The sequence below is a fragment of the Cicer arietinum genome, chromosome 2 (genome assembly GCF_000331145.2).
Source record: "Cicer arietinum cultivar CDC Frontier isolate Library 1 chromosome 2, Cicar.CDCFrontier_v2.0, whole genome shotgun sequence".
Classification (NCBI taxonomy): domain Eukaryota; kingdom Viridiplantae; phylum Streptophyta; class Magnoliopsida; order Fabales; family Fabaceae; genus Cicer; species Cicer arietinum.
Genome location: NC_021161.2, coordinates 51,284,173 through 51,295,578, shown reverse-complemented (window position 1 = coordinate 51,295,578; position 11,406 = coordinate 51,284,173). Strand labels below are relative to the sequence as shown.

The window sequence follows — 11,406 nt, the reverse complement described above, 5'->3', positions numbered from 1 at the left end:
AGAGTGTCAATTTGACATACTTTAAATTATATAACATATAATTTTATGATATAGAATCATCTAAATAAATTAATTATTTATTCATTATTATTAAATTAAAAATATAAAAAAAGTTAAAATTGAAAATTAAATTTTTAAAAAAATTTATTATAACTTCATAAATATTAATCATTCTATATTATCTTACCATATACTACATTATTTAAAATATATATGTTATATCATAATTTGATAAATTAATAAAAACAGAGAATAAAATTGTAATAAAACTCAATAATAATATAAAAACCACCCACTTTTGTGCTTTTGCTTTTGAAGTTCTAGAAATTTGGCTATTTTTCTACAGTCGTGGGTCCCATGGCATATGCTTCACCAATATATTGTGCAACTAATATCTACCAAAGTTGTACAGAAAAATCAAATATTAATAATGGTGAGGGTCTTGTACTTTGCTTTACTCATCAACTCAAAATGACTTGGAGAGTTGGAGGTATCACATAATAATAATGAGGGAAATGGATTATCTGTATTCAAATAGCAATATCTCAACCATTCAATTTTACCATTGATTTTCAATCCAACGGCTTCCCGTACAGTAATTGTATGATTCAAAATAATTTAATTTATCATTATAATTTGTTTATTTATTTTCAAGATACCCTTATCAAGTTATCATTATAATTTGTTTATTTATTTTCAAATAATTTGGCAGCTAGATTTACTCAACTTAAATGTGAAAAGAAAAAATTCGACATTCAAAAGCTAACTTTTACGTAACAATGTTTTTGCAGTTATTAAGTGAATTATAATAGCAATATCACTTTTAACGGTCTCAATTGTGTCTTTCAAGGAAAAAACAATATTTAATTATATAAGAGAAATGTGTTTTACTAACACCACTTTGTGAAGGAGACAAAATAACCAATTTTTGGAAACCGAATGTTTTTATCTTTGACATATATTTCATTTTAAATTTGTTTTCTAACCATATTTTACTAAGATCGATAATAATCCTATAATACAAAACAAAATATAATAATTAATATCTAAAATATAATTCAATTGATAAATATTAATATTATATTAATAGATTGAATATTATATCTCAAATTTAAATTTAGAATTTTATAACTAGATAAAAAAATACTAATTAAATAGAATTGTGGTTAGTACTGATTGAATAGCATAAATAGCATTGTAATTGAAACCATTGATTTTTGAAATGTATCAAGTTTTATTCAATCATACACATCTCATTTCCAAGATATGACCCACTAGTATTGACTAGTCTTCTGTGTCTTCACCCTTTGGATCATGTTGAATTTCCTACATGTGATGCGTAGCTTGAAGGATTTTTTCCCCTATGATTGAGATTGAGATAAATATCGTCTCTATATATATAAAATTCGGTTAATAAATCATGAAAATTAAAAAAAAATTATTATAATATTAAATTTGTTGATAATTTAGATTATTTGATTAGTTTATTTTTTAAGAGAGAAAATTAATTTATAATTTTATTTAATATTTATTAAAAAAAGGATATAACATAATTAATAAAATGTTTGTAAATAAATGATTAATGTAGTTGAAAAAGTAAAATAAATATTATAAAAAGAGACAAGAAAAAATCATATGATCATTTATCAATCGAGTAGTAGTTTTTTCTTTAAAAAAATAATATATTTCCTAAGAAAAATAGATAATGGATAGATGATATATACATACACATATAAAAAAAAATATCTCAAAATGCATTTTTGACCTTTGTATTTTATTCTTTTGCTTTTTCTTTCTCTTTTGACGTTGATAAGGATGGATGAGATGTAGTGAAGTAAAAGGTGCATGTATATTGAAGTACTTTCATGTGTGTTTCTACTTTTTATTATCATCTAATCTCATTTGGTCTTTGACACACTTTGTATATGCATGCCGTGATTTGTGTATAAAGCTTTCACATATTTTTTACGTCTAAGTGAAACTAATTAGTATTGACCAATAATAAAGCTATATTAGTTACTAAATTTCTAACATTTGAGGATTTGATGTGGATACCACGTGAGACTTTAGAATATGTTGTTAGACTATCTCCAATAATCTTACCAAATAAAATTTCATAACAAATAGGTACTCCTATTAATGTTATTTTTCTTTTTTTGGAAAATTATTTATTGAGACTTGCTTGGTTTAAAATTGAGGATCCACGTGGTCATATTAATTTATATTAGAAAAGCAAAAGAATGAGTAAATAAATAAATTATAGTTATTCGGAGAATTTTAAAATATTTTTTGTTGTGTTGAATTGTAAGGATTGAATGTGAACAAATCTTATCCATATTTTGAATTACATTTCCCCTTCTTACATTAGTATATTTAATAAATAACTAATTTATCATAAAATAAATATTGTCACTAATATATAGTAAGCATATTATAAGTGAGGAATTAGTATTTAAGGTCTATCATATATCTAATTAATTTAGATTGTTAGACTTAGTCTTAGTTTTTAACCAATACTTTTTTGTTAGCCTAGTTAATTGGTTAGTTAGTTGTTTATATGAATATATAAGTCTAGTATATATCTTATTAATTTACTACTTATTTGTAAATTAAAAATCGCAATATAGTAGTACAATTATAGATGAGAGAGAAAAAGTTTCAAATCTTGAACAATATTATAAGCAAACGTTAATTATTTTTGAATTATTTAATGTTATATTTTTTAATATTATACCTTTCATTTAATTTAAAAAACATTTAATGTGAATAATTGAATGTTTAATATTAAAAAAATACAGTTTAATAAATTTGATTTATATTTTACATAAGATTTATAAATTTAATTGTATTTAAATAATTTTTTTGATAACTATGAAATTAGTTGTTTATGCTTGTAGTAGTTATCAAGGGCGTATATTAAATATTTTTTAAATAATTAATATTAGTAATTAGTTATTAATGTTATTAGAATGAGAAATTAAAGCATAATTAATATTAGTAATTAGTTATTAATTTTATTAGAATGAAAAATTAAAATAGTGATCTCTTTATGGTTCTAACTTCTCTAAATCACCTTATAATTTCGAATTAAAAAATTATTAACCACATCAAAGAAAATTAAAGTTTGAAAAGGGTAAAACTGTCATGGCATTGAACGAGTAAAAGTGGAAGGACTAAAAAATAAGATGTTAAAAAAATTATTTATTATATAGAGATGTTTAGACAAATCATTGAATTTTACTTTTTAACATTTTGGAACATGTTGTACAATATTGAATAGATTAAGTGTTTTTGTTTTTAAATGCATTATTATAAGAGTTTAATATATTTTTAGTTTCTATAAAATTTTATTATTTTGATTTATTAAATTATTATTATTATTATTATTATTATTATTATTATTATTATTATTATTATTATTATTTGGAGTTAATGAAAGTTGTTATATATATCCCTCCATACTAAAATAATTGCTTATTTGTAAAAAAATATTATCTCAAAATAGTTGACGATTTTAATTTTTAATTATATTATTTAATTAATACTATTTTCATCATTTTTTTATAGGTATTATTTTTATATCCAATTTCACTTATCTTTATAAATTTGGCTAATAAGATTAGGGGTGTCACTCGCGTCCAACACTATTAGGCTTGATGCATGTGTATAAATGGTGGATAGCTCGATCAAGTAAGCTTTGGTATATTATCTTTAAATTTTATATTGGATCTAATTCATCTTTTAAAAATCAATTTGTAAAGTGAGGGGTATCATTTTTTATAAACTATTATAGAGTTCTATTAATAGTTTATAAAAAAATGACACCCTCACCTTACAGACCTCACCTTACAAACGGTTTTGTCAAGATGAATTAGGTCAAATATAAAACCTAAGATGATATAAGAACCTATTTGATCGGGTCACCCACCACTTATATACACGCACCAATTTTGATAGTGCATAATTGATGTGATGTATTGAAAAAAAATACAAGTCTCACATAGATAAGAGATATAATTTTATAATAGTTTATAAAGAGTGACATCCCACACATTACAAGTCATTTTTGTAAAAATGAATTAGTTCCAATATAAAACCTAAAATTTTCAATACAAAATCTTTTATTATGTATTTATAACACTGATAATGCATCAATAATTAATGAGGATAATTTGATAAAAGTAGTATTCTAAGTATTAAGTGTATGGTGATAAGGGAACTCGAGATAAGGTTTGCATCATATTTTCCTCTTCTGCAGGCGTAGGAGATTGACTAAGAGTCAAATTGAAAGAAGTATTGTTGGTGACTTTGATTATCAGAACTAGAAGAAAATATATAAGACATGATTAATTTTGTGATGAAAAATATTAGAGAGCTTTAAGGATTTAGAAGACTTGAAAATCTTGTAGTATAATTAGAAGTGAATACCTAGGGTTGAAATGTTCATATTTATAAGAAAAAAGTTGTTCAAGAGTGTTAAGAGCCTAGAGATTGCATGGGACATTGACATACATAATCAACAATCAAGTTCAATCAAAATATTGATACATGGTTCCTAATTTTTTTTTCATAATATAACCTTTAATAAAATTATATTGCTATTTTAATATTGGTGAGCGTTCAGTAATAGTGAGTATGTGACAACGACTATTTCTCACAATCTTAAATCTTGATGTTAGATTTTTATGATTTTAAAGGTCTAATTTTTAAATTCGAATAAGACATCTAAAAACATTAAGACGACTCTGCTGACATAATCATAACAACTTATCATTAACCTATTCATTTTAGTAGATCATATGATAAAGAGAGAAAATTCAATTGATGGACAAATATATATAAAAGGAGTATTAGTAGATCACTACAATTTTTAGACACTTGTATTGTATAGTTAATGTCTTACTATCTTTTTTTATAAATATTAATTATGTAAATTGCATTAGACACATTCAATCAATTAAATACAAGTCTTTACATTTATTTATTTCTTTTATTGCAATAAAATCTTTTGATTTATTTTTGCTTTTTTAGTCACGGGTTTCTTAAATATTACATAACTTAACACGTTTTAGAGTAGTTAAAGTAATTAATTTTTGTCATCAAATCTTATTTTTAATTGGTAAATGTCAATATTGTTAGGTTGAATGTCTTGTTCGAGTTCGAATTTGAAAGTTCATAGTTGTGTGAGTTAATAATAATTAATATTATTAGTACATATATTTATTTTTATAATTTAACGATTAAAAAACCATATAATATATAAGTATACATAAGTCTTTCCTTATTATTTTCTTTGTTATAACTTTATCTAATACGCTTGTCCATAATGTTTTTAAACTTTTTAAATATTATATTATAAGTGTTACTACGTAAAAAAAAAATCAAAATTTAAAATTTTTGCATTGAAGAGAATAATTTAATACTTTTAAAATAATTGACGATACACCAATTCCTTAGCCTATACCATTACAAAAATTTGTAACTAAAAGGTAATAAAATTTTGTGAAGAGTTTATCCAAATGAAAAAAGAATTTAACATTGGGGAGTGCTCAGTATTGAACACTCTAAATTTTTATATTTACACATTATATTTAAAATACATATTTATATTTTTCACCACTAAGTATATGACAACAACTGTTTCCAACAATCTTAAATCTTGATGTTAGATTTTTATAATTTTATGGATCTAATTTTTAGATTTGAATAAGACCTCCAAAAACATTAAGATGACTCTGTTGACATAATCATAACAACTTATCATTAACATATTCATTTCAAAAGATCATATGATAAAGGGAGAAAATTCAATTGATCGACAAAAAGATATAAAAGGAGTATTAGTAGATCACTATAATTTTTAGACACTTGTACTGTATAGTTAATGTGTTACTATCTTTTTTTATTAATATTAATTATGTAAATTGCATTAGACACATTCAATCAATTAAATACAAGTCTTTACATTTATTTATTTCTTTTATTACAGTAAAATCTTTTGATTTATTTTTGCTTTCTTAGCCACAGTTTTCTTAAATATTACGTAACTTAACACATTTTAGAGTAGTTAAAGTAATTAATTTTTGTCATAAATCTCATTTCAATTGCTAAATGTCGATATTATTAAGTTGAACGTCTTGTTTGCGTTTGAATCTAAAAGTTCATAATTGTGTAAGTTAATAATGATTAATAGAATTAATACATATGTTTTATTTTTATAATTCAACGATACAAAAATCATATAATATATAAGTGTACATAAGTTTTTCCTTATTATTTTTTTTTTTTGTTATAACTTAAGATAAGAAAATTTTGTAAAGAGTTTATCCAAATGAAAAAAGAATTTAGCTGTTGGAGAAGAGGATAGTCTAGTCATTTTACATTATTCATTTGCAACGGTCATCTCAGTTTGAATTCAAGCTTTTCATGATCTCCTTCCTTAACTACAGACAACTTCACTTTCTTAATTCATAACTTAAAAATCACACCGTTTTCCATAATCTTCTCGCTTTCCCTGTCTCAATTCTCTCTCTCTTTTTCTCTTTCAGCTATCACATTGTTCTCTATTTCTACATTGTTTTCTTCCTCGTCCAAAACCATGTCTTCATCTATCAGAAACCTTCTTCCTAGATCATTTTCTTCCAAACGAAAATCTACTTCAAACCCTAAATTCCCAAATTCAGATGCTGAAAATACTCCCCCTACAGACCCCAACATTATTCAGGACGACCACCACCAATCGTTGCCTCTCACAGTCAAACAATCACACTCCAAAACCCTAATTTCATCCCAATCGAAACCCACTCTTGAATTGGATCCATCAGTGAAGGTAAACTACCAATTTTCTTTTTCTTTCGTTTTTTGGCTTAATTTATGACAATTGAAGCTTTAATCTGTAATCCCAGTCATGGGTGTATGTAAAAATGGATGCTTTTTGTTTTTTTACTTTCTATTTTTGCTCATAATTTTGATTTGGAACAGGTTGTAGTACGAATTAGACCTACAAGTGATAACGGAGTAATAGGAGATCGAACCGTTAAGAAGGTTTCTTCTGATACCTTGAGTGTTGGGGATAGGCAATTTAATTTTGATTCGGTATTTGACTCCAACACAAGTCAGGTAAATTACTTCACTTCACTTTTTGCTATTTATGATTTTTTTTTTTTTATTTCCATAATTTTCTCTCATAGGATTGATATACATGCTTGCTAAGTAGAAACAACTAGTAGTTTTAGTTTACCTTATTTGATACAATGTTGATGCTCTATGCTCATAAGTCATAAGAGAAGGAAGATATGTGTGATTTATGTTGAGTTTCTGTTTGTTTTGTTCAGGAAGACATTTTTCAGTCGGTGGGAGTTCCCTTGGTTAGAGATGCTTTAGCTGGTTACAACACTTCAATTCTGTCATATGGCCAGGTATAATTCAATGTTTGATTTATTATTTCAACCTTTTGGTAGGGAAAAATGTGTCTGGTATTTTTGATAGACTATTAGTTGAGGTTTATTCTTTTTTCATTCTTTTCTAGTCTGGAAGTGGAAAGACTTATACAATGTGGGGTCCCCCAAGTGCAATGTTTGAGGAGCCCTCGGCCCATAGTCACAAAGGAATTGTACCTCGGCTCTTCCAAATGTTGTTTTCTGAGCTTGAAAAGGTATGTTTTACTTCTTGCTTAAACTGCTAATGCTTGGATTTTTGGCTTCTGTATTTTCAGTCTTGACTGTTTTTGGAATAACTATATTAGGAGCAGCGCATGTCTGAGGGGAAACAGTTCAACTATCAATGTCGGTGTTGTTTTCTTGAGGTAATTCTTTATGAAAGTTCTATCAATGTGGCAATTTCGGGGATTGTTCCCTTGGTCATATGATAATTGTCTTTTTTGTTGTTGTATGAAACAGATTTACAACGAACAAGTTGGGGATTTACTTGATCCAACCCAGCGGAACCTTGAGGTAAGCATATGGCTACCTCGGTGATACAGTTTTGTCATAAAAACGTTACCTAAAAACCATTTTTGTTTTCATTGCTGCGTGCTTATTATGGCTTGGTTCAAATAATCACAGATGAAAGATGACTCAAAAAATGCATTGTATATAGAGAATCTGACTGAGGAATATGTCACTAGCTATGATGACGTGACACAAATTCTGATCAAGGTAGGAACACGGGGAAGCTTCAAAGCAAATATTGTTGAAAATTGAATAAGGAAATTCTTAATGAGCCAAGTTGATGTGATCTTTATATGCTGCAGGGCCTCTCGAGCAGAAAAGTTGGAGCAACAACCTTAAATTCTAAGAGCTCTAGATCACATATAATTTTCACTTTGGTGATTGAGTCTTGGTGTAAGGTATTGCCAGTATAATTCTGTTTAACATGACTGGCTATGGATACTATCATTTCTTTTATTCAAGATTGAAGACAGGTTTATATTGTTAATTTTCTCTTTTAGTTAATTGCGATGTCTGATTTTTATTGATTGGTGCTGCAGGGAACCTCAATAAATGGTTTCAGTAGTTCAAAAAGTAGCAGAATTAGCCTTATTGATCTTGCTGGACAGGACAAGAACAAAGTTGATGGTGCAGGCAGACAATGTCTAAAGGAAAGCAAAAATGTAAAGAAGTCCTTATCGCAACTAGGGTAAGGATGCCATTCATGACTAAATTACATTTTTTTTACAGCTATTTGATGTTATGTTGGTTGAAATTAAAATATTTGTCCTGTTTTACTTATTTCATTCTTTGTGACCCCTGTTTCGTTTCATTGGTATAGGCACTTAGTAGATGCTTTGACTAAAGAAAATTGCTTGGGAAAAGCAGAAATTCCGAACAGAAATTCCTGTTTAACACGTTTACTAAGTGAATCACTCGGTGGAAATGCCAAACTCTCAGTAATCTGTTCCATCACCCCAGATAACAAGTAATTTCCTCAATCGAAGAACATTGTTTATTTGCGTGTAAGCCTAATAATAAAAATGTATATTTCATTTCTAGTTGTAAAGATTGCACTTGTTGATTGTATTGTAGGAATAATGGCGAAACGCTGTGCACACTCAGATTTGGACAGCGAGTAAGATCCATTAGAAATGAGCCTGTTATCAATGAAATAAAGGAGGATGATGTTAATGATTTGAGTGATAAAATCCGACTGCTGAAGGTATTGTTCATCTCCAGAACTTCAATGCAAATATATTACAAAGGATTAATGCATATCTGGAAATTGTACCCTATGTTTTCTTCGGTGCAGGAAGAACTTATTAGAGCAAAGGCTGATGTTCATAGCTCAGATGGGAATAAAAATGGATACTTCCATGTACAGAATGTTCGAGAGAGCCTTAATCAGTTGAGGGTCAGCTTAAACCGCTCTCTACTCCTACCTAACATTGATAATGATTCTGATGAAGAGGCGAATGTGGACGAGGAGGACATAAGGGAATTACGCCAGCAGATTGATGAGTTTTATAGTTCATGTGACGGGAATCTTAAAGACATATCTGTCAGTGAAGATTGTGCCCAGTATTATTCAATTGAGGAAAATTGTGATGCAGATAACACTTGTGGTGATGATGAAATTGAAAAAGGGGAAGTATGTTCCGGAGAAACATTGAGCAAGCTTAGTCATGAAGACAGTGAGGCATCAGCTAACACCTTGTATGCATCAGCCAACACCTTGTACGCATCAGCCAACACCTTGTATGCATCAGCCAACAACACCTCAAGGGCTATTAGATCTTCATTCACAGATAGCATTTCAGTCAGTTCATCCTATCAGTCTCCAATGCTTGAGGAACCGCAACAGTCCGAGTCTCCAAAAATCAGGAATATACAGAGGAAGAGTGTAGCCTTCTCATCTAGTTGTCTTGGAAGTTCAAAGAAAGTGGCAGAGGAGAATTCAAGTTCCACTAAGGGTTTGTTGGGACAGTCATGTACAAAGGATGAACTTATGCGATCCTCACTAAGATTGAGCAAGGTTTTTCCTGGTCCGACTGAGTCCTTGGCAGCAAGCCTTAAGAGAGGATTGCAGATAATTGATTGTCATCAGCGGAACTCATCATTGAATAAATCCTCTACTTCTTTCTCTTTTGGGCGCTTAAGCTTTGCTGATTCTTGCGATCCAACAATGCAACAGAAGAAATATTCCATTGATGAGAGAACTGCTACAATGCTTTGCGATTCTTGCCATAAAAAGATATCTGATCAGGATTCAAGTGAGGTTAGAGGTAGCTTAAAGTCGTGCATTGACACTGCCAAAGCAGGAAATCTGGATGGACCAACAGATAAGGCTCCAAAAGTATGTCTTGTATCTGTTTGTTAAATTTCTTTAAAGTTCTTCCATAATTTATTTTGTTAAACTCATGTGTCACTTTTTCTTCTTCAAGGATTTGGAGAGTATAATGGAAAAAGAAATCACGAGAGAAGAGGAGCTCGAGAATGTTTGCAAGGAGCAAGCAGCTAGAATTGATGAACTAAATCAATTGGTATGAGTATTGTTGACCCTCATAAATTATGTATGTGGTTTTGACTTTACATTGCTGAATTTTTGTTTTGAATTTGTTAAGGTGGAGAAACTTAAAGAAGAAAAAGAACTAAACTCCATCATTGTGTATGGTCAAGAAAGTAGCAAGCAGATTGAACTGGCAGAAGAGGACAATAACTCAGTGAAAGATGAATGCAAGGTTCATTGTTGTTTGTATTTTACAATCCAAAGTTCTATCCGTTTAAATTTTGGAACTGACCCTTAAATGTACTTTTATGTTGTTTGCAGCTTCTGAGGAGCACTTCCTCAGACGACAGTCGCTTAGAAGAAAAATGTGAAATTAAAGAGGTCCGGGAAGAATTAACTCAAAGAAGCGTCTCTTTTGATGTTACTGAGAAGGAAGAACTTCTCAAGGAAATTCAGAATTTGAGAAGCAAGCTGCAATTATGCAGTGACGCACCAGTTAAAATGTCCACCGACAAACTGAGATCTTCATTAATATCAAGATCTATTCAACTGCGAAAAAGTGGTGTATTTTCTCTTGCTAATAATGGTGAGGAAGAGCTTGAGAAAGAAAGAGAGAGATGGACAGAAATGGAAAGTGAGTGGATTTGCCTTACTGACGAACTAAGAGTTGATCTCGAGGCCAACCGGCATCGAGCAGAAAGGGTGGAGCAGGAATTGAGGTTAGAGAAGATGTGCACTGAGGAGTTAGATGATGCACTGAAAAGATCGGTTCTTGGACATGCTAGAATGGTAGAACACTATGCTGACCTCCAAGAAAAGTATAATGATTTGGTTGCAAAACACAATGCTGTAATGCATGGCATAGCCGAAGTGAAGAAGGCGGCAGCAAAAGCTGGAAAAAGGGGTCATGCCCGCTTTGCCAAATCTCTTGCCGCCGAGCTTTCTGCATTGAGGGTGGAGAGGGAA

The 11,406-nt window shown here is 29.2% G+C and overlaps 1 protein-coding gene across 1 annotated transcript in view; it reads left to right on the top strand.

Moving 5' to 3' along the window:
* The first annotated feature begins 6,461 nt into the window (after window positions 1-6,461).
* LOC101494338 (kinesin-like protein KIN-12F) overlaps window positions 6,462-11,406 on the top strand; it is a 5,757-nt gene continuing 812 nt past the window's right edge. Inside the window, exons 1-15 of the mRNA XM_073365292.1 lie at window positions 6,462-6,829; window positions 6,982-7,119; window positions 7,335-7,418; window positions 7,529-7,654; window positions 7,745-7,804; window positions 7,899-7,952; window positions 8,064-8,156; window positions 8,252-8,347; window positions 8,489-8,637; window positions 8,770-8,916; window positions 9,024-9,153; window positions 9,244-10,287; window positions 10,376-10,474; window positions 10,556-10,672; window positions 10,762-11,406. Of these exons, the coding sequence (XP_073221393.1) occupies window positions 6,599-6,829; window positions 6,982-7,119; window positions 7,335-7,418; window positions 7,529-7,654; window positions 7,745-7,804; window positions 7,899-7,952; window positions 8,064-8,156; window positions 8,252-8,347; window positions 8,489-8,637; window positions 8,770-8,916; window positions 9,024-9,153; window positions 9,244-10,287; window positions 10,376-10,474; window positions 10,556-10,672; window positions 10,762-11,406 (3,213 nt within the window). The 5' untranslated portion in view covers window positions 6,462-6,598. The remainder of the gene's footprint in view (window positions 6,830-6,981; window positions 7,120-7,334; window positions 7,419-7,528; window positions 7,655-7,744; window positions 7,805-7,898; window positions 7,953-8,063; window positions 8,157-8,251; window positions 8,348-8,488; window positions 8,638-8,769; window positions 8,917-9,023; window positions 9,154-9,243; window positions 10,288-10,375; window positions 10,475-10,555; window positions 10,673-10,761) is intronic.